The sequence below is a fragment of the Ambystoma mexicanum genome, chromosome 4p (genome assembly GCF_040938575.1).
Source record: "Ambystoma mexicanum isolate Mex_15411 chromosome 4p, UKY_AmexF1_1, whole genome shotgun sequence".
In the NCBI taxonomy this organism is placed as follows: Eukaryota; Metazoa; Chordata; class Amphibia; order Caudata; family Ambystomatidae; genus Ambystoma; species Ambystoma mexicanum.
In genome coordinates this window covers 903,285,665-903,309,260 of record NC_090927.1, presented here as the reverse complement: position 1 = coordinate 903,309,260, position 23,596 = coordinate 903,285,665, and the positions used below count along the sequence as shown (strand labels likewise).

The window sequence follows — 23,596 nt, the reverse complement described above, 5'->3', positions numbered from 1 at the left end:
CCGTTTGAAATTAAAAAGACCAAAATAATAAGGTCCTCCCAAAGTGCAGCAATAATTTTGACGATATGTTACAAGAGATCTTCTTGTAACAGTGTTGGTCCAAATGATTCTGCAACTCATCACTGTAGGCTCTAAACGATAGGGTTTGCAGCCCTTGAATTACTTACTGTAATCTATAAATCTACCTACTTTGGTTTTACTCCCCACATTCTGAATCCGTTACTTTTGGTTTGACTCCCCTTGAACTGCATATGGCTATTCCTAAATGAGTTGTACAGTGGTTTGTATACAATAAGTATTGTGTTTTTTTTAAAATTGTGTTTATATGAGATTTGATAGTACTTAACTTTCCCAAGATTTATTTTGGGCCACTTGCATTTAAAATAAACAATTATTTCTACAATACATAGTGTATCAGTGTTTCTTTGGACCATGTGTGCGCTACAATTTCTTTGTACTGGTCTACAGCCATCTCTCCCTCCTAAGGTAAGCTTGGCTGCTCTGACATCGCTACCAAATGTCAGGTGGTAAAGGCTTATAATAAGAGTGAAGTTTTGTACTGCCTCAGATAAAGTTTTATGAAGCCCTTAGTTAGACTTTAGAAAAACGAAGTGGACTGCAATAGACAAGGGAACACCAAAAACACATTTCTGCTCATGTTCAGGTTATATTTGGATGATTGAATAGTCACATATGAAAAGACCAGTTGGTGAATTTAGTGAAGCTGTGCATAATGCTTATGTGGTCCATTGATATTGCATCTATTGATCACAGTGCGGCATAGACTGCCTTGCAATCGCACAACCAACGATTGCAATGCAGTCAAATCAAAACGCTTACAAAAACCTTTTTTCGGGATTGTAAGCAAGATGAGAGAAAGCAGATACATTCCTGCTTAGTTTATTATACAAATATCGCAAAAAAAAGTGCCAGGCCGCCCCTACCCGTTAAGGTACATCAACCTAAGTTTTGTTTTTTACTTTTTTTATTTTATTTTTTTAACTACTGTTTAAATTCCCTGTGCTGCTGTAAATGTCCACCTCTTCACGGCTACATCACATGGATGGCAGTGAGGCTGTGGCAGGCAGTCCAGTCCAGCACAGGCACACAGGTGGGCATGGGCTAGAACAAAATAAAATCTTTAAGAACTTTGCTTTAAGCAAGGTACAACCCATTTATCCTAGTACTTAAAAATCAATAATTTAGAGCATGCAAGATTCAAATAAAGATACAGCATTTACCTGGGTATAATAACTGTGTCCGTTTGCTTTCGGAGAATCTCAATTCTTCCAGCGCAGATAACCAGCTCGCCAACTGTTATTGCAGGTTTATGAAGTTGGCAATAAAATTCTGCCTGTAGAGAAAAGATGACCAATGGTACAAAAAACGGCTTTTAGAATTGCCATTTGCTAAACTACAGAAACAAATGCAATTTATAAATACATTTTGTCCTTGCATAATACCAGTACTGAGTTAAAACGATCGAACAGAACAAAAACACTTTGCAGCTTTCGATATTCTTATCTACAGGAGCCATTTATTCATTAAAAGGTGTTCATTAATTCCAGCAAACCCTGTATCCTTTACTTAGGTTTACACGCCCAGAAAACCAAACCGAAAGGGCAGTGAGATCATATTTGGTAAAGTGAAACAGGCAGGACTTGACGCACACAAAGCCATGAAATAAAGATAGTGTACATAGTTCTATTCCGTTTTGATTCTAAAATCTGAACCAGAGGGTTAAAGCAGTTTTTATACAACACTGTTTAAGAATCTGAAACCACCTCCATTAAGGGGCGGCTAACACCTGACAATAAGGGAAAAATCAGCATCTCTAGAAAATACACCACACTGTTATACTGAAAAAATCCATCAGACTAAGTACTTCACGCATAATATCCAGCATTTAAAAAAATACACAGTGGGGTTGGGAGGTGTTGCATGGCCGGGATTCAGCCGATTTCGCACTCTAATAGTGCTCCACAGCCAACCGTCGATATGACAAATCCATTCAGAAGACGCAAGGAACAGGACAAACTGGAGATCGAGGGGTCAGTGTTGCAGCTTGAAGGACGTAGTCCTTCTATTTCCCAAGAGTCGCTGCAGAACAGACTGCCATTTTGATGTGACCGGCCGAGGCCCAGCAAAAGAACACAAGAAACCGGAGGACCAGAGGGCCTCTACAGCACACCGGTTAAAATCAGGCCGTGAAGACTGCCAACAAACTGTTAGGGAGTTTTCTCAGAAATGTGCCAATTCCCTCCAGTTTAGAGACCCCCCAGCAACTTGCTGGATTTTGAGGACTTGTTTTTTTTAACCTGGAGAGAGTGACCCTTTTTCCCCACTCTCTCATGTATTTTAATGTGATTTTGAACTCAGTTTCCTTTGGTTGTGGAGTCTGACAAACTCCATAGGCATAATCTTTTACATTGTGTCACACAGCACCTTCAGTGCAGTGGCACAGGGAAGTCTTTACCAAAAGGTTTAAATACCTTCTGTAGGATAAACTGTTTCCCAAAGTAGTAAAGTGAAACTGACTTTACTTGCATTTGTAACTGTCTAGACCCAGCACACACCATCTTACAATAGGGTGCTGGAGGGGTTACATAATATCCCCTTTGTCTAGCTTCTCAAGCAACATTCTTATGTTAACCATTTCTCACTGAATGGCTGGTGGCAGTGGTTAAGTTTTTACTACCGTGGTGTGCATTTACCGCGGGCTGCATTCGCAGCTGCAGTAAAGCACCCAAGGGTGCAATTTTTGTCAAAATGGCCGGGTCTTCTTTTTTCGCCATTTCTTTGTGGAAAGGTGCTTCATGAGATTTACTCTGCGCGCCAAATCAGGTTTGGTCCCATTGTTCGCTTTGCCTTTGGTGGGATTTACGAGTAAAGCCCACCTCTGGCTCCCGAGTGTCTGGGGTAAACACGAAGTGAGGGCGGTGCCCGAAACTTAGTGCTTTTTCTCCAAGGAGACCAAATACACTCTGGCGTGATTGGCCGGCTGACTGTCCGGCAACGTCAGCCACCCTGCTGGGTGACCGCCAGCTAGGCTGGATTGAATGGGAGAGAACTGAATAAAAGGCAAGGCTTTTGGCTTGGAAGGCAGAGTAGACCACTGGACATGGAACCGAAGAACTTCTTGAATAGGACACCTGCTGCAACTCCTGGACCGTTGGTTTAGCTGGTGAAGCCCTGTTGCTGTGCTGAAGCTTCGAATTAGTCTCGACTAGTGAAGCCCTGCAAGGACAACTGCTCTCCCTTAGTTGGTGGGACCAATCAAAGTAAGCCACCTGGACATCCATCACAGAGCTGGTTGTATTTCCACAGAGTTGCTGCTGGAACCCGTCTAGCCAGAGAGAGGAACACCAGATTGTGTGCGTTGTTTTTAAGCTGGCCTAGAGTTCCAGGAAGATCCTCCGGACTCCCAGGAAGCAGGACTGACCGAGCCTGAGGCCCCTCAGAGTGCAGGATGCCAGAAGCAAGAAAAGTCCATCGATAGCCAGGAACTGCAGTGTTGCAATTTGCGGTAGACGCAAGGAGCTGAAACACTGAAAGCCACCGATTTGAAGATTGCCGGTTGTGAGCCGTGACCGTCCCATTGCAGTGCAGGAGTCTCCAGAAGTCTTCCCTCCTGTCCCGGTGACTGAGGCCCAGGAACCGCGAGATCTGCCGAGCTGCACAGGAACAGAAGTCATCTGCTGCACTTTTTCTTCAATTCAAAAAGGTACTGTACTAAGTCTAAGAGATCTTACCTCTTACTGTAGAGTTGCTTGCATCTTCTACTACTCACACGTCTAATCAGCTTGTGGCCCAACATTTGATTCTTCTTTTCTTCAAAGACGTCTAAAACATTGTGCAAAGACTTTCTTACTTACCTACCAGATGTGCTTGATCCTATATAAGACTTTCGCCCATTGACTTTGGCTTAGCCTGTTGTACTGAATGACTCTTCTTAAGGGATCCAAAAGTATTTGCCTCTTCTTGTTCTAATAATCTTTTCCTTTTACCAAATTCTAACAGCATTCTAAATAAATCATGGTAGTTCATTACAAAACCACTGCCACCAGTGGAAAGGTTAACAAATGCTACACGAGTAACTACATGCAGGGGATACCAAGTAACCCCTCCAGCACTATTGTGAGATAGGGTTTCCTGGGTCTAGCATTTTACAGGACTAAGTGAAGTCAATTTCCCTCCACTGCTCTGGGAAACAGTAGTTGATCCCAGAGAAGGTATTTAAACCTTGGGAAATCTGGAAGACTTCCCTATGGCACTGCACTTAAGGTGCTTTGTGACAATTGTAAAAGATGCCGCCTATGGAGTTGGTTAGACTCCACAACCAAAAAGAAACTGTATGTAATCACATTAAAATACAGGAGTGGGGAAAAAAAGTCACAATCTCTCCAGGTAAAAAAAATCAAGTCCTCAAAATCCAGCAAAGTTGCTGGGGGTCTCTAAGGTGGAGAGAATTAACACATTTTTGAGAATTCTCCCTAACAGATGCATGGGAGGGGACCCGGAACTACGGGTCATTTTTGGCCTGAGGCCGGGGAGCCTCCAGGGGTAGAATTCCAGCCCCTTCCTTTACCACGTTGTTGCCCCCTTGTGGGATATGGGATGTTGTAGCTGCTGGTTCCTTGGGGAGAGAACCAGTTATTTCCCGAGCTGTATTGATTTTGAGGGAAACGTTGCCCACGAAAGGAACTTCTATTCCAGCTCCCCCTGCTTTGCGAGGGTCTCTGGGTGATGTGATCTAGAGTCTTAAAGGTGTCACGCTCCTCCTTTGCAGTTTCGAGGGCTTCATCCACTGCCTTTCCAAATTAGTCAGTCTCCTCCACTGGTTTATTTAGAAGCGAAGCTCGTGTTTCTGGCTTGAAACCAGAGTTCCTTATCCATACTTGCCTTTTCGGGAGGTTACCTCGAGCCAAAGACCTTCCAGTCGTCTCTGCTGCATCCAAAGTATTTTTAGCATACTCTGGTTAAATTGCCTGCCCTCTGCCACTGTTGAGAGCAGCAGACAGGCTTGCAGCGGTTCCGGGACTTCTTGAAGAGCCTCCTCTAACTTGGACCATTAAGCATCAGCATAGCTGGCCAGTAAAGTTGTATTGTTTGCGGAGAGTGGAGTAAGCCGCCGCAGTGATCCTTTTCCCCAGAGCATATAGTCTTACAATCTTTGTCAGGGGGTACCTCCCCAGTAAGTAGGGGAACCCCTGCTCTTTTCCTGGTAGTTGTAACAACCAGTGAATCTGGAGTAGAATGACCCCTTATATATAGAAGGGGTCAGAGGGGGAGGGTCGAAAGAGTTTCTCTACCCTCGGATTCACTGCTCTAGTAAGTGTAGGTGTTAATAAAGAAGGGGCGAACCGCTTCTGGATTGAATTTAGAAAAGTAATAGCTTGGCTGTCAGGTGGTTTTTCTTTCTTTCAAAATGTCCTCCACACAATCAGCCTCTGGAACGGCTTCCTGAGTAGCAATGTTGATGTATTCCAGTGCCTTCCTCAATATGGCGTTGAAAGCCATTTGATCGTCAATCGAGGAGGCCTGTCGAGTGGGGGTCCAAGCACAAGGCATCAGGTTCCGGTGTTGGAGTAGGTGACTGCCGAGGATCAATGGGGTCCGGGTCCACTCGCCAACCCTCAGTGGGGTCTCCATGAACCTCCACAGAGTCGATCAAGGCACCTTCATTTTGAGCCTTCTCAGTGAGGTCATAAATATACTCTTCTCCCTCATCTTGAGTAGGGTCAAAGACCCTCTGCAGCTTAGCCACAGGGAGAGGGGGATTTTCCTCCCTAGACCTCTTGGGTGTGGACCTCTGAGCTCCACAAATTTCTCTAGCCTGTCCATACATCCTTCACATTTTTCTCTTGTCCTAACCGATGAACCAGAGCGGTCCAGGGGTGGAAAGGGCTCTTCTAATGGATCATCCATTTGCAATCATCGAGATTTCTTCTTTAACGCCAAAGAAATCCCTTCAGGAGCTTCCAAAGAGTATTTTCGGGGTTCCGACGGTTGACACGTGCCCCTTTGTTAGTCTGTGGGCCTTTCCGTAGGCTCTGGTAAATCCTTCGGTCTATCCTTGGATCTCGACAAATCCTTGTGCTGGTCCTTGGGTTTCGATAAATCCTTGGGTTTTTGTTTCTGAGAATCTGTCGAAATGATCCTGGCGATGCTTTCAGTAACCACGTCAGAATCGGAAAGTTCTGATGTTCGGGCCCTGGTTGCAAGACTACTTTTGGCGGAACCGGTCCCTTTTTGGCCGTGGACGCTTTCTTCCGATGCGTCTCGACGGCTGGGTGGATATTGGGGGCAGTGCTCTTAATTTTAGACGACCCAGTCGCAAGACGCGGTTGCAGGGAGGGCTGCCGCCTGGACGGTCAACAGGCAATGTTGAAGTATTCGGTGTGCTGGTTGGCGCTATGGACCGCTTCGTCTGTTTCGAAGATGTCCCTGGGGTTGTGTGTTTAGCGTGTGTAACATGTGCTTCTATGTCGCCGGGGTGTACATTCCCCATAGCAGGACCAGAATCTTGCCTAGTGGGGCCGGGGACAGAAGGAGCATGAATGCCCCGACGAGAGGTCAAACGCCTCGTCACTCTGCCTCTCGTCAGAATCGGCGGATGTGGCAACAGGAGAACCAGATTAGGCCTGGGACACTGCATAGGCCGCCCACCGCTTAACACGGTGCTCCTTTAGAGTTTCGGACGCAGGAGCTTGCGTCGTGATTAAGGGGTAAACACTGGTTATATTTGCGGTGTTTATCTTTCCGAGGGAATTTGGCCCTGCAAACAGGACAAAACCTAAATGAGTCCTCTCCATAGCAGAGGACATACATGGTGACGAAGAGACCCAGGGAACAAAGAGGAAAGGGAAAGGCATTCTCAAAAATGAAATGTTCACCCCGACCCCACTCTCCCTACTGTGTTAGGCTGGCCAGAAGGCCTGGCCACGTGGTCAGCAGCGCCGACCGGAACACTGTCAGTCGAAGATCTGTGGAACTGTCTTCGGCAGAGAACTGGAAACAGCAGTCGGTGGCAGGGACGATATAGATATATCGTTATCTCCTTCGGCCTATCCTTGAATCTCAACAAATTCTTGAGCTTGTCATTGGGTTTTGTTTCTGAGAATCCGCCGAAATGATCCTGGCAATGCTTTCAGTAATCACCTCAGAATCAGAACGCGTCGAGGTCCCTCAGATTGTTTTTGGCAGACAAAATCAATCTGAGGGACCTCGACGCGTGAGTGTTTTGGGTACACTACACATCACATTAGGGATAGTGTTACAGGCACGACCATGTCGACGTCCCCTTTCGATTCTCGAAAGACAGGATGCAATACTCCACCGGTGGCCACTGGATGTCTGACTATATGCACAGCATGTGATTCTAAGCAGATTAACAAGCATCAGAACAACAGTTACAGGTAAGTAACTTGTTCCTTCTCCAGCATGGCGTCTGGCATGGATTCACATGCTCATGAATAAAGAATACATAGCAGTACACATGCACAACCACGGGAGGTGGCAAGGCACAATAGAAGGAATCTCACCTTCAAGCGAACAGGTTGCGCAGCACTGCTTGGCACCCTCTGGACTCCTCCCTGGCATCCCTGTCGACATAGTAGAATTTCATGAAGATGTGTGTCAACCTCCACATAGCCGCCCTCCAGATGTCCAGCAGGAGCACACCAGACAGGAACGCTGTTGTAGCAGCGATCGCTCTGGTAGAATGGGCTCTCGGACAGCAAGGCAGCAGTCAGTTTGGCAACCAGTGACAGTAAGTGATACATACGGAGAGACACCTGGAAATGGAAGCCTTGGACAGGGGCTTCCCATGGTTCACAGGACCAAAGTGTACAAAATGCTGAGAAGTTCTCCGAAAGCTTGCGTGGGCCACGTAAAACTTCAGTGCTCGAGCCACATCCAGCTAGTGCAAAGTCCCTTCAGCCGGCGACGAAGGCATGGAGGAGTGTCCGCAGCACCACCCTAGTCAAGTGAAAAGTCAATCAAGGGCGCCTGCATGACAGGGCCTGATCTCACCTACTCATCTTGCAAAGGTGATGGCCACGAGGAAAGCAGTCTTCCTCGACATGAGTGCATGCATTCAAATGCCGCCGCCCCCCCCCCCCCATGAGCCTAGTCAGCATTGCATTGAGTTTCCACGCCATGGCCTTCACCGGCGGGAACGAGTGGAACAATCCTTTGATTAACTCCTTAACCAGACGGTGCAACCACAGCGAAGACCGTCCCCGAGATCTGGTGTAGCAGGAAATAGCCGCCAGATATACCTTTATGGAGGCATGAACCAGTCCCAATTTAGCCAACGACAGTACATACGTAAGTTCTTGAAGGGCTGTGACCCGTAGGGTTTGATCTTCTGCGAATGGCACCAAGTCGGAAAGCGCTTCCATTTGTGTCCGTAGCACTTCAGATTAGAGGACGCCCTGGCCTTGTAGAGTACCTCCCTGCAGTCTGCTGGTTGGTCGTAGTAGCCACCAAATTCTAATGCTGCAGGAGCAAGGCCTTCAGGTTCAGAGACCCTGGATCGTGGTGCAGAATTGCGCCTCCTTCCCTGTTGAGAAGATCTCGACCATTGGCAGCTGGACCGGAGGAAACGCCGACATGCTGAGAAAGTCCGGGTACCAGGTCTGCCTCGGCTATGCTGGTGCGACGAGGATCATCCTGCACCGGTACAGTCGGAGTCGATTGATGACTCAAAGTAACAGCAACGGAGGGAACGCATACAGCAACAGGCCTTCCCAAGAGAATGAGAATGTGTCCCTGTTAGGCAGAAACCTGTGCAGTTCCCTTAGAGAACACTGCAAAAGATTTAGGACCACAGGTGTTAGCAGTAAACCCACTTGGTAGCAGTCTGTACCACCCAGATTTACCTGGTAGCTGTGGCTGAGCAGTCAGACTTCTCTCAAGAAGAGCTAGGCAGTATGCAAAGTATACACAATAGGCACCCAGACACAATAATACAAGCAAACACTGACCAGAGCTTTGGTATCAAAGTATATAATTAGTTATTTAAAAACACACTGTTTGAAACACTCCAGCACTCTTGTTGTAAAATATTCCAAACACAGTTACTATTGTAATATATACACCCCTTTTTCCTTATCAGATAAATCTTACTAAAACACCACTTATTTTCATACAGAGGCGAGCGCTTGACTAGATGGCACTCTAATAAGTTTGCGAAAAAGGGAGGGAAAAAGACAGAATATGGAAAGGTACACCACTCTAAGATTTAGGAACACTGTTAGCAAGGCAGAAGAGCAAAAGTCACTGGTGAGCCAAAGTCCAAAGGCTGGGCCCACTCTTCGAGAGAGCAGAGCACAAATGCGCCCAAGATCACACAGTTTAACTAGGCTTAGAAAGTCTTGCAGAGAGTTCAAAAAAAGAGTTTAGAGAGGCTCAGGAAAGTTTAGCCAGGGTGTCCCAGGCCAACCCAGGTTCGAAAGCCGGGGGCTAAATCTACCCCATACAGTCGGTTGCAAGGGAAGCCAGGTGGGACACAGTACCTTAAGTGGGAAGGATCCTCCAGCGGTGGCAGTTGTTCCTGGCAGAGGGTGCAGGTCGCGTCGTCGTCCAGGGGAAGAGAAGATCTCGACTTGGAGGAAAGATGAAGGTCGTTGCACTGCCAGGGAAGAAACCAGCCGCAGAGTTTTCCGGTTATAGGTGGTACCTTTTTTTCGCGGTCGTGGTAAAACGTGGTATCCCGGTTGCCGGGGTGCTGGGCACAGGCAAGGCGGCCACAAGGTATGTCGGGAAGGCGAAAAGACAGTGAAACTGGTTATCCCCACCAGTCAAAGGAAGAAGACTCTCCGGCGGGAGATCTCCTCTGTCGTTGGGAAAAGTGGTGAGGCAGTCCAGCAGGGCTCCACCGGTGGTGTTGTCGTGGCAGGTCGGCTCAGCTTCTCCCTCGTCGGATTCTTAGGTCCTGTGGCGACTTCTGAAATTCCAGTCCCCAAAGCCCTGCTTTTATGCACTCAGCCTAGCGGTCACTCAAACATGCTAAGTGGTGAGCCGGCCGGCTCACCACTTGGGCCAATCAGGACGGAGTGCGACTTGAGTTGCCTAGGCAACTCAGTCCAGGGTGCCTAAATCCCCCTCCACCCCATCTAAGTACCCCAGACAGAGTGGCACCACTTTGGAGGGCTGCTGTGGAGAAGCCCGCCAAAAAGTGGAACAAAGGGCTCGACTTGGAATACATAGCAGTACACACATGCACAACCACGGGAGGTGGCAAAGGCTCAACATTAAGCATTACATTCAAAACTCAACATTAAGCAATTCTTACCTCCTCACCAGGCTCACCTTAGGCGAACAGGTTGCGCAGCACTGCTTGGCTGACCCTGGACTCCTCCCTGGAATCCCGATCGACGCAGTAGAATTTCGTGAAGGTGTGCGTCGACCTCCACGTAGCAGCCCTGCAGATGTCCGGCAAGGGCACACCAAATAGGAACGCCGTGGTAGCTGCGATCGCTCTGGTGGAATGGGTTCTCGGACGGCCAGGCAGCGGTCGGTTTGCCAACCGATGACAGTACATGATACAGCCAGAGAGCCATCTGGAAATGGAAGCCTTCGAGAGAGCCTTCCCCTGATCGACAGGTCCAAAGTTCACAAAAAGTTGTGACGTCTTCCGGAAACTCTTTGTGCGGTCCACGGAGAACTTCAGCGCTCTAGCCACATCCAGCGAGTGCAAAGTCCTTTCAGCCGGCGACGAAGGCGACGGGAAGAAAACAGGCAACACCAAGGGGTGGTGAGGTGGAAGTCCAACGGCACCTTGGGCATGAAGGAGGGGTGCGTCCTGAGCACCACCCTCGTGTCGTGAAAAGTCAAGTACGGGGGCTTGCAGGAAAGGGCCTGGATCTCTCCCACCCGTCGTGCGGAGGTGATGGCCACAAGAAACGCTGTTTTCCACGACAAGAACTTCAACGGAGCTGAGTGCAGAGGCTCGAACTGAGGTCCCATGAGCTTGGTCAGCACCACGTTGAGCTCCCACGCCGGGGCCGGGGCCTTCACCGGCGGGAACGATCTGAACAGTCCCTTCATGAATTCTTTCACCAGACGATGGGACCACAAAGACGTCCGTCCCGTGGTTCTGGTGTATCGGGAGATCGCAGCAAGATGAATCTTGATGGAAGCGTGCGCCAGCCCAGCCTTGGGCCAGCAGATACGGCAGTACTTGAGGAGCCGTAATCCGTAGAGGGTTAATCTTCTGTGCGTGGCACCAGACAGAGAACCTGTTCCATTTGTGTCGGTAGCATTTAAGAGTTGAGGACCCCCTGGCCTTTGCAAGAACCTCTCTGCAGTCGGCCAGTATGTCGTAACCTCAAAAACTCTAACGCTGCAGGAGCCAGGCCTGCAAGTTCAGCGACTTCGGGTCGTGATGGAGGATGGCGCCTCCTCCCCTGGAGAGAAGATCCGCATCCACTGGCAGCTTGATTGACGGGGACGCTGACAAGTCCAGAAGGTCCGGGAACCATATCTGCCTCGGCCACGCAGGTGCGTCGAGGATCATCCTGCACCGTGACCTCTTGAGCTGGTTGATGAGCTGGATCAGCAGCGGCAATGGAGGGAACGCATATAGGAACAGGCCTTCCCAGGGGAACGAGAAAGCATTGCCCATGCTCCTCGGCTGGGGAAACCTGCTGGCGAACCTCTGGCACTTGGAGTTCGTCGCGAACAGATCGATCTGGGGTGTGCCCCACCGTCGGAAGAGGCGGTCGACTAGATCCCGTCATAGTTCCCACTCGTGGCACGAGCGCAGCTCCCTGCTGAGCGAGTCGGCAATGGTGTTTTTTATCCCTGCCAGATGAAACTGCACCAGAAACATCCCTTGGGCGACGGCCCAATGCCACAGATCGTGCGCCTCCTTGGACAGGGCTGGGGATCTGGTACCGCCCTGCTTCCTGATGTAGAACATGGTGGTGGTGTTGTCGGTTAAGATCCTCACCACCTTGCCCTTGAGGGACGGAAGAAAGGACCTGAGGGCCCAAAACACTGCAGAGTTCCAGGACGTTGATATGGAGGGACTTCTCCGTAGGCAGCCAAAGGCCCCTCGCGTGCAGATTTTCGGTGTGCCTTAGACGGCGTGGATGGCTCAAGGCAACTGACTTCCATCAGGACGTGCAGACCAGAGACTTGGACATGCCGTTCGACGGGAGCAACCTGTTTGGGAAAACAGTGGACGATTCCCTACAAGCCATCAAGATGGACATAGAGACGGCCCGGGCTCTTGGTGTTCTCCACAACGACGGCCGCCCTTTTGGAGCGGCGGAGGCAAGCAGGGTGCCTCCAAAGGTTCCGGCGGCGGATTTTCCACCTATCATCAAGCGGCCCGTTCGTCGTCACAGGAACCCTACAGGGGACGAGGCAAGTCGGGCGGACCCCGCCGTCGTCGCCAAGGAGGACAAGGCGGCAAAGCCTTGTCGAAGCAGGACTGAACCGGCCGTGGGGTCGGGCCCCCACCGAAGCACCCCGGTGGGAGGCCGGCTGGCGAGCTTCGTCAGCGTGTGGGAGTCCATCTCCACCGACCGTTGGGTGCTGGACGACACGGGTCCCCGTTGATCGGATAAAGAAACGGTGGAGCATGAGGCTCTTGACCGAAAGAACATTTTCCTAAGAAAAAGCGCGAAAAAAGCACTAAAGCTTGAGAGCAATAGCACGAGGATCCCAACACATGAGCGTGCGGTAAAAATCTGAAGATGGCTGCCAGAGGCGGGGCTTAGGGGGATGGCAGTCATTGGCTGTGGTCAGTATGACGCAGAGATCAGTGATTGGTTACTACTACGAAAGACAGGTCAGAAACTAAACTGATACTGATTTTTCTTTACCGAGGATTCCCAGCCTGACGACGGGGAATATTCATGGGCATGTGAATACATGCCGACCCCATGCTGGAGAAAAAGTAGTATCCACTGCCACCAGCCAAAACTCGATCAGGGGGGACGGAGACGTGCCCCCTCAACTAACAGACCCCGGGGCAATTGAATTGCCCCAGCCAGTACGTCCACAATATGATGTTTTGTACTGGTTCTGTTCAGAATTTAAGACTAGTAAAGTCAATGGCGACTTTACATGCCCTGGGAGACAGTAATCAGTCCCAGGGTATGGGGTCTATACTGGGGGGGGTCACTATGACACCCCTGTGTTACTGCACTGAGGGTGCTGTGTAACATCACAAAAACACATGAAGCCCTATGGGGTAAAAGACCCCATAACCCATTAAACACATCTAGATTCAAAGAAACACACTCAAATCATGCCCAAGAGTGAGGGTAAAAGAGTCTCACTCTTGGCAGGAGAAAAAAATAAACCCCAAAAATCCAGCAAAGCTGCTGGGGGACTGACTAGGTTAGGAAATTCAGCCTAAACACAGAATTCTCCCTAACAGTCCCCCATGCTCCCCAGCTGGGGAAATCTGCTGGCGAACCTCTGGCACTTGGTGTTCACCACTGTGAACAGATCGAAGTGGGGATTGCCCCATCTGAGGAACAGGTTGTCCACTTGATCCTGCTGAAGCTCCCACTTGTGGCAAAAGCGCAGCTCCCCGCTGAGAGTCAGCAACAATTCTTCACTCCTGCCAGGAGTAACGGAATGAGGAACATCCCCTGGGCGACAGCCCAGTGCCATAAGTTCTGCACCTCTCTGGAGAGCGCTGTGGATCTGTTGCCCCCCGTTTGCGGATGTAAAACATTTTAGTGGTATTGTCCGTGAAGCCCCTCACCACTTTGCCCTTGAGGAAAGGCAGAAATGACTTTAGGGCCCAAAACACTGCCCGTAGTTCCATAACGTTGATGTGTAGCTTCTCCTCGAGCAGCCACAGGCCTCTGGAGTGAAGACGTCCCGTGTGGGCTCCCCATTCTTCCAGGAATGCATCCGTCATTAACAGTCTCCAGGCACGGGGGGGGGGGGGGGGGTTTGGAAATCTGTGCATCCGGCGATACTGGAGCGCACACCCCACCACCAATTCGCTTGACGGAACTCCTGTCCTGGTAACTTCTCGACATCTGGACTCCGGGTGTCAAGGAACTCCTGTAAAGGGCGCATCCACAACCTGCAAAGTGGAATCAGGTATATGCATGACGACATGCCGAGTAGGGACTTGGTAGATAGCACTGAGGGTCGCCGCAGTGAGGACTAACAGCTGTTGCACTTTGCCTAGGATGGCCGCTCTCTCAGACGGTGACGCCAGGCAGGACACCGCGTTGATCATGAATCCCAGGAACAGCGCGTTCTGCGATGGAGTCAAGCAGGACCTTGCATAATTCACCGAGGACCCCAGTTCCACCAGCAGGCGGACTGTCTTCGCCGTGCAGTCCGGGTGTTAGGGAGAATTCTCATTCAATGGCTAATTTCCCTTACCTAGTGAGTCCCTCAGCAGCTTAGCTGGATTTCTGGAGTTTATTTTTTCCACCTGGTAAGAGTGTGAGCTTTTCCCCAACTCTTACTCGTGCTTTGCCATGTGTATTTCTACTGTTTTTGGGATTGTGGTGTCTGGAGTACACCACTTCAGTAGCCCCACTCAATTGTGTGTTACCCAGCACCTTCAGTGCAGTGACACAGGGTTGTCTCAGACTTCCCACCGACTCCATTTTCTGGGGCCGACTATACTGTCCCCCAGAAAAGGGTAAAGTTGCCATTAACTTTACATAGTCACTTTTAACCACGGATCCAGTACACCTCATTTTATATGCAGTATTGGAAAGGGTTAATTCTTAGCCCTTTATCTGTGCCTCTTGGAGCATTGTTTTGCTCCCTTAACATTAAGACTTGGCTGGTGGCAGTGGTACCTACCCTAATTTTCCTACCGCGGTTATATTACATAACGTGGTAACGTTCTAGGCTATTTTAGTAGCCTAGAAACTTTAAACCCACTTGCCCAAATACTTTTTATTTGGGCTCCAGTTGGGTTTAATCGCCATTTCTTTTTGTTAACATCCTTCTTGGGTCTTTCTTTGCGCGGCAAACCAGGTTTGCCTCCTTTGTTCGCCGACCTTTGGCAGGCTTCGGACCAGAAGCCCTCCTTTGGCGTCTGGGTGTCTAAGTGGGCTGAATGTGAGGGGGGGGTATAGTCACCCCCTGCACAGGGTCTCCTTGGAGACCCAAGTCACACTTTTTGTTGATTGGATGAGATGGCTGTCCGGGCTGGACAATCCCCCTGCTGAGTGATTTGACAGCCAGGCTGTGTGAATGGGGGATTTTGGCACAAAAGGTAGGACTCTTGGACTAGAAGGCAGAGTCACCACTGGAACATCAAAGAACCGAAGAGAAGCAGAGAAGACAGCTGCTGCAACCCCGAATCCCGGTGAAGCCCTGAGCCATCTACCCTTCAACGACAAGAGAAGATCCAGTCCAGAGTCTTTTCCTTGAGCCTGGTGGGATCAACCAGCTCACCCTTTCTTCAGTCAGAACATCCTCTCCTGCGTCGAAATCAGTGCAGTGCCATAGTGGTCCGGATAGCCATAAGAAGAGCAGTCTACAGATTTAAAGGAGCGCATCTTTTATTCATCGTTGTCTTTTTCACTGCTGCTGGCCTCATTCCTGTGTAGTGCAGATCGCTTCAGACGTCGTCCTTGTCCCCACGACTGAAGCCGCAGGAACCGCGAGTCTGCAGGAACTACCAGGAACAACTGCCGTGGCACCAGCTTTTCTCCAACGGAATAAGGTACTGTGCACATTTGGTCTTTCTCTCCGACTGACCATCCGGAACCGGGGTGAACCCTTTTCCTCCACGAAGATTTGTTCTCGCTTCCTTCCCTCTTATAACTTTTCCTTCCATCTGACAATATCAAAGTACTCTTGGCGTCTCGAATCTCGAACTGTTCAACGTGTGATCCTCAGCAACTGAGCATCTGCTCCATTGACACTGGCGCAGGCCTACTGATTTTAATCTGTATCTTTGAACAAGTCCTCCGATTCCCTTGACAACAGTATTGCCTGTGATTTTATCCACTTTTCCCTTGTTTGAAATTCTGAAGTACAAAGTGTGTTTTAACTTCGTGAGCATTTCTATTCGCGGGTACGCATTAGTATCGCAACACTGGTCTGACAAATCCTAATGTACTTAACTTGAATTTGCTGGAACAAGAGGAACTGGTTCTGTGTAGAGTATTTTACGTGGGGGTTTAGAATTTATAGAAGTGAAGTGTTTTATGAACAGATGGTTTAAAATAAATGTACTTATATTTTTCACCTGAAACCTTGAGTCAGTATTTGCTCGAGTCACAGTAATTGTGGTCCTAAGTGTAATCTCTACTACTGCTCATTTACTCTTCAGATAAGTCTGGCTGCTCTGCTACCACTTTAACAGTGTAGTACAGGCTTGTACCAAAGGTGAACTTGTATTACCACTTGTAGTTTTAATTGCGTGTAGTGTTCCCTAAGCGCACTGCACAGGATTCTGCCTAACACCGGATGAGCCAGTCGTCCAGGTAAGGGTACACCTGGATCCCTTGCAATCGTAGATGGGCCGCTACTGGAGCCAGGCAGTTGGTGAAGACTCTGGGCACCGACCGAAGGGAAGAGCCTTGAACTGGTAAAGCTTCTCTTGAACGACGAAGCACAGAAACTTGCAGTGTCTTGTGTATGGGGACGTGGAAGTACACGTCCTCTAGATCCAACAACGACAGAACGTCTCCCATTGTCCAGCTGACCGAGCATGTGCTGCAGCGTGACCATCCTGAATTTATGGGCCTTTATGTACTTGAGTTGTCGTAGGTCGAGAATGGGCCTCCATCTCCCGGTCTTCTTTCTTACGAGAAAGTACCTTGAATAAACTCTGGAGCCCCAGAGTCGCTTTGCAACCAGCTCCATCACCCCTTTCCTTAACATGACCGCAACTGCCAGCAGCAGCTGAGGGATGTGTTGTTCCTGTCAGGCCACCGGTGGTATTTGAGGACACTTCAGTTGAAACTCTAAGGTATGTCTGTGGGCGAGAGCGTCCAACACCCATCAGTCGGTGGAGATGGTCTCCCACGCGCTGATTAAGTTTGCCAGACGGCCTCCCACCGGGGTGTAGCGGTGGGGGCCCAACATCCTGGCCGGTTCAGTCTTGCTGCCCTGGGAGCTTTGACAATGGCCACCTCCCAAGACCTTGGAGGGACCCCTGTTGGCTTCCAGGGTCAAGGAGCGGGAGGGTTGGCAGTAAGAGGATGAGCCCCCACCGAAACCCTTAGAAGACATGCTAGACTTTGCTCATAAGGAACGAAAGGATGGCCTGTGCTGTTGCAGGGTGCCCAAGGCATGGGCCGTCTGCGTCAGCCTTGATAGCCTGGAAGGATTCATCGACTGTCTTCCCGAGCAGGTTGTCTCGGTCGAACAGCATGTCCAGTACCCTCATCTGGACCTCCTACCTAAAGTTAGTGGCCTTGAGCCAGCCACGACTACTAAGGCAAAGCCTAGTGCCCATCTGGTGGAAATGTGTCCGCAATGTCCAGAGCCACAGTGTTGGCGTGATCCGACGCCAGCTCGTCTTGGAGGATCTCCAAAGCTTCGACCTGCTTGTCGTCGGGCAGAAATTCCATCAGCAGGGCCATCTTCTACCACAGCTTCCTGTCGTATCTGGCCAGGATCGCAAGAGCATTCGCTGCCATGACTGTCATTGCACCGAGTAGAAGACCTTACTACCAGTGGCATCCAACTTCTTTCCCTCGCTGTCAGGCCTCATCTTCAGCCTGTACGGAGGCTGAAGATGAGGGATTAGAAGACTTCTTCCTCACAGCCGCCAAGACCACAGAGTCCGGGGTGGGCTGCGATGGTAAGCCATTGAGTGCGGATTCCGGCACCCAGTACTTCTCCAGCCTATCCCTCTCTGCCAGGGTTGTTGCTGAGTTTCATCAGCCCCAGCCCCTCAACCCAAACAGTCCAGGAGAGGCACCGCCAAAATGGTCTTCCTCTTGGCCTTGCGCCATTAGTAAAGGAACCCTTCCCTCTCGGCCTCTTCTGGCGTCAGCTGGAAGAGCTTCGACACGTGGGTTACCATGGCGTGGAACAACCCCACTTTGTCCGTGGGAGAAGCCCTCGTCGGAGAGAAACCCACCAGAGTCAAATATGCCCACTGCCTCAGCATTCCCAAATTCAGACTTCTAAACACAGGTGGAACCAACTTCCTAGTCTTAGCGGCCAAAACTTGGAACTCCTTGCTCCGTGCACTTAAAGAGGAACATTCCTTCCTAGCATTCCAACTCAAAGTTAAATCCTTGCTACACTCCCCAACTACCCTTCCCTAAACCGCATCCGCACAACACCACGCTTGTATAAAGATGTAAATATTGTATAAATGTCTACCACGGTGTCCCTCTATGCACCCCAGGTGTAAAGTCTAGCACACCTCAAATTCTGTTTTTTATTGTAACCGTATTATCTTACTGTATATTTACTATACCTGTATATGTTCCTGTACCTATTGTTACAGAAAGGTAATACATGAAAAGGAACATTTAAGTCAAGCACCTAGCTACCTTAGGGTTCAGCGCGCTATACAAGCAAATAAAATCAAACCCCGCCATCGTCCGTGTTCGTGTCGCTGTGTCCGGCCCTGTATCCCTAGTTGGGGAGGGCATGTGCGGTGGTTGATAAGGCAGCGTAGGGTGCAGTTTCCGCTTTTTCGCTGGTGGCGTGCCCAGTGCCACCAGGGCCGGATGTGCTGCCGGCATCCTCTTCTGGACCTCCGACAGCAGGGTGTGGAGAGTTGAAAGGATGCACAGCGATACGTATGGAGCACCCTCAAAGGACTTAGAAGCCCGCTCCTCGGACCGGTTGGTCCTGGGTGAGGCATGTCCCCGCTTGCCGCACAGATTGGAGGCCTTGGCGTTGAACCTACTGTGACGATCCTTGACACTGTGCTCAGAAAACCAAAGGCAGATTTCACAATCCACTTCCCTGTGGCCCGGATAGAGACAGAGGCACTAGGAGTGCCTGTCCTCCACATGCTCATTCCGCAACTGGAGCAGAGCTTGAAGAGGGAGCTTCTCTCCTTCTGTTCTGACATGGTCTGGCGTGCAGTGTAGGCCCAATGGCCTTCTGGAATCTTCAGTGAAACTCAACGATTCTTGCCCTTGAGGGGCGTTGAAAGACGCCAACAAACTGATCCCTGCGTGGCACAGGCTCTACTTGACAATAGGAATTTTTTAACCAAAAAGCATGAAAACGTAGAAAAGCTTAGAGCAAAACAAGGACTACCAATCCTTGAACGTGTGGTAAAAATCTGAAGATGGCTGCCAGAGGAGGGGCTTAGGGAGAAGGCAGTCATTGGCTGGGGGCAGGATGACCCAGAGCTCAGTGATTTTTTTTATAGGAGAAAAAGTTTGTAAGTGAAAGGCAAACTGTTTTCTTTTACAGAGGATTTCCAGCCTGACAGGGAATATTCATGATTATGTGAATCCATGCCAGACCCGAGAAAGTGACCATAGAATCACCAAATCTAGGACTTTGGTTTTAACACAGTAACTTCAAATGCAGTATTCAAACCGATGGGTAGCTGGGAGTCCTTTAGCTCTCGCCTGTAGACTAGGCGAGCCTGGTTAGCTTGACACCAACAGCTACCAGGAGCCACTTTTGGCACCCCAAACAAAGCGATGCCGAACAAGCCCACCTATGTGAATTTAACTCTGCGCATTTGGGGCAATGTAAAAAATAGAACATTAGGGACACATCTACACAACATTTAATGCAGGCAGGTTCCTAAACAATGGTACAAAATTATAACATACATCTTTACTCTCATGGGAGTTATATTTGCTGAACGCTGTGCACTAGCTCCTCTTTACCAAGTGGTAGCTCCTGGTCAATGGTTAATGCTGAATACTCATGAATTTGTTTTTAGCTCCTGCTTGTGCAATGTTAATTTCTGTCCATGAAATGTAATCCCACAATATAAAGCAGAATGTGCACGGACAGTTAAACATTGCCAGAAACATCTAACAGCTTAGTAGAGCCAAGTTAAGAATCTGGTTAATTACATTTTCAGGTTAGGAATGTATCCGCCAGAACCGAATCCAAACCAACATCTAAAGCCAGTAAGAGAACAGGGAAAAGCACAAATGTACATGATCCTCAGCAAAACAATTCAAATCCCGACATGGCAGACACCAGTTTTGAGAAGACAGTACTTGTGCATAAAAAAGTTTAATCTAAAATCTGGATAAATGTTTTCTCAAAACACATTTTAGATCCCATTAAATCAAGCACACTGACAGCATGCCAAAGCAACGTTAGAGAGGAAGTCTGACACCAAGCATCACAAATTCACACAAAAAAAAACGGTTTAGTGAAAACATACCTTTTTCTTAGAAAGATTTAATTTGCTTCCAATACTTTCTGCCATTTTTAGACGACTTCCTTTTTTTGACAACATTGCTGTGAAGCAGTCCAACGCCTAAACATTGCCAAGTACAATTGGGGATAAAAGTATAGAATTAAAAAAAGTATACATTGTTAAAGTGCATAACCTCTACACAAATCGCATGTTGCTGCATATGATCACAGTAACGTAAAATAGTCACAATGGTAATTAAATCCATAAGAATGAAAACTTATGCCAGAAAGTCTCTTTCTCGCTTCAGTGAGCACCCTAGTCTTTATATCAGCTATGTGTATGTACAGACCTACATTTGTCCAAGGTAATGCTGCATCCAAAGCCTCATGGCAGACATTTTATATGTACTGCCTTGGTAGCTGTTGCTGAGATTCTCCAAAAGTCCTTGCGGGAGGACTCGAGATGAATTTCTAAAATCAGCCCCTGGGGGAGGATTTTAGGAGGCCACCATATTTATGGTAATCAGGGAAGACACAGGAGTTAGCCAAAATCCATTTAAGGTAGAGTGGAACAGCAGTCAAGGCTTAGTCTAAGGAAAGGCGTGCATGTGGACTAGGACTACAATGATTCCACACAGAAGGCCACCAATAATTCAAGTTGGACTGTATGCATATACAAATAGTCATTTATTAAACCTTTAAGCACACTAAGCAAATAAATCACAGTTATTGTAAAAAAGATAATATACAACATGTATACACATTCACCAAATAGATGTATAATATTACACACGAGAAAACGAAAATAGGTAGAAATAGTTAAACTTAGCGCAAGTACAGGTTCCCTCTATCTTATGAAGTTCAGCCCGAAGATGGTATGGGGTCTTGCGCCCATCAGTTTGAATGTTTAGCTCTCAGAAATAATGCAGTGGGCTGTGGGAAGGCATAAGGAACAAGTTATTTACCTGGAACTGTTGTTCTCCAGCATGGGTCTGGCATGGATTCACATGCTCATGAATATTCCCCGTCAGGCCGGGATTCCTCAGTATAGAAAAAAAAAAATCAGTATCAGTTTCGTTTCTGATCTGTCTTTCCCAGGGGAGGTGGCAAAAGGCTCAATATCAAGCAATAAAACAACTCAACATTAAGCAACTCTTACCTCCTCACCAGGCTCACCTTAGGTGAACAGGTTGCGCAGCACTGCCTGGCCGACTCTGGACTCCTCCCTGGAATCCCGGTCGACGCAGTAGAATCTCGTGAAGGTGTGCGTCGACCTCCTCGTAGCAGCCCTGCAGATGTCGATCAGGGGCACACCAGACAGGAACGCCGTAGCAGCAGCGATCGCTCTGGTCGAATGGGCCCTCGGACACCTGGCAACGGTCGGTTTGCCAACCGGTGACAGTGCATGATGCAGCCGAAGAGCCATCTGGAAATGGAAGTCTTTGAGAGAGCCTTCCCTTGATTCACAGGTCCAAAGCTCACAAACAGCTGTGATGTCTTCCGAAAACTCTTCGTGCGGTCCACGTAGAACCTCAGCGCTCTAGCTACATCCAGCGAGTGCAAAGTCCTCTCAGCCGGCGACAGGAAGAAAACTGGCAACACCAAGGGCTCGTTGAGGTGCAAGTCCGACGGCACCTTGGGCATGAAGGAGGGGTGCATCCTCAGCACCACCCTCGTGTCGTGAAAAGTCAAGTATGGAGGCTTGCAAGACAGGGCCTGGATCTCTCCCACTCGTCGTGCAGAGGTGATGGCTACGAGGAATGCTGTTTTCCACGACAGAAACTTCAGCGGCACTGAATGCATAGGCTCGAATGGGGCTCCCATGAGCCTAGTTAGCACCACGTTGAGCTCCCACGCCGGGGCAGGGGCCTTCACCGGCAGGAATGATCGGAACAGTCCTTTCATAAATTCCTTCACCAGACGATGAGACCACAAGGACGCCCGTCCTGTAGTTCTGGTGTAACGTGAGACGGCAGCCAGATGTACCTTGATGGAAGCGTGAGATAGGCCAGCCTTGGCCAAAGACAGTAGGTACGGCAATACTTGAGGGGGTGTAATCCGCTGAGGGTTTATCTTCTGTGCACGGCACCAGACAGAGAACCTCTTCCATTTATGTCCGTAACACTTGAGAGTTGAGGATGCCCTGGCCTTTGCAAGAACCTCTCTGCAGTCGGCCAGTATGTCGTAACCTCCAACCTCTAACGCTGCAGGAGCCAGGCCTGCAAGTTCAGCGACTCTGGTTCGTGATGAAGAATGGCGCCTCCTTCTCTGGAGAGAAGATCCGCGTCCGTCGGCAGCTTGACTGGTGTGGACGCTGACAAGTCCAGAAGGTCCGGGAACCAGATCTGCCTCGGCCACGCCGGTGCGACGAGGATCATCCTGCACCGGGACCTCTTGAGCTGGTTGACGAGCCGGAGTAGCAACGGCGGGAATGCATAAAGGAACAGGCCGTCCCAGGGGAACAAGAAAACATCGCCCATGCTCCTCGGTTGGGGAACCTGCTGGCGAACCTCCGGCACTTGGAGTTCGCCGCCGTCGCGAAGAGATCGATCTGGGGTTTGCCCCATCGTCGGAAGAGTCGGTCCACTTGATCCTGGCGCAGTTCCCACTCGTGGAACGAGCGCAGCTCTCTGCTGAGTGAGTCGGCGATGGTGTTTTTTATCCCTGCCAGATGAAAGGGTACCAGAAACATCCCTTGGGCGACGGCCCAATGCCACAGATCCTGGGCTTCCTTGGGCAGGGCAGGGGATCTGGTTCCGCCCTGCTTCCGAATGTAAAAGATCGTGGTGGTGTTGTCGGTGAAGATCCTCACCACCTTGCCCTTGAGGGACGGAAGGACCTGAGGGCCCAGAACACTGCACGGAGTTCCAAGATGTTGATGTGGAGAGTCTTCTCCTCCGAGCACCAAAAGCCTCTCGCGTGGAGACCCCCGGTGTGCGCTCCCCAACCTTGCAGGGAGGCATCCGTAGTCTCCGTCACCTGGTGGGCCAGGGCTAGGAAACCTGTTCCTGCTGTCAGATGACCGCGGACACCCCACCATCATATCGCCTGACGGAACGCTTCGTCGAGCGGGATCCTGTCCTCAAAGCTGCCCGTCGTCTGGATCCATTTGGCGTCAAGGAAATCTTGCAAGGGCCGCATCCGAAGTCTGCAGTGGAGCACCAGATAAATGCAGGAGGACATCATTCCGAGGAGGGACATGATAGACCTCACTCTGGCCACGTCCGTGGCCAGCAGACGTTGCACCTTTCCTAGGATGGTCCTTATCCTTTCCTCCGACGGTGAGGCCCGCCGCGCCACTGTGTCGAGCTGTGCTCCCAGAAACAGGGCGACT

The 23,596-nt window shown here is 49.6% G+C and overlaps 1 protein-coding gene across 3 annotated transcripts in view; it reads right to left on the bottom strand.

Annotated features, from left to right (window-relative positions):
* Window positions 1-23,596, bottom strand: part of MDN1 (midasin AAA ATPase 1) — a 2,688,524-nt gene that overhangs the window by 2,470,978 nt on the left and 193,950 nt on the right. For all 3 annotated transcript variants that reach the window (XM_069606482.1, XM_069606484.1, XM_069606483.1), the window contains exons 12-13: window positions 20,288-20,383; window positions 1,242-1,354 (exon numbers count right to left, since the gene is read on the bottom strand). In XM_069606482.1, the coding sequence (XP_069462583.1) occupies window positions 1,242-1,354; window positions 20,288-20,383 (209 nt within the window). The remainder of the gene's footprint in view (window positions 1-1,241; window positions 1,355-20,287; window positions 20,384-23,596) is intronic.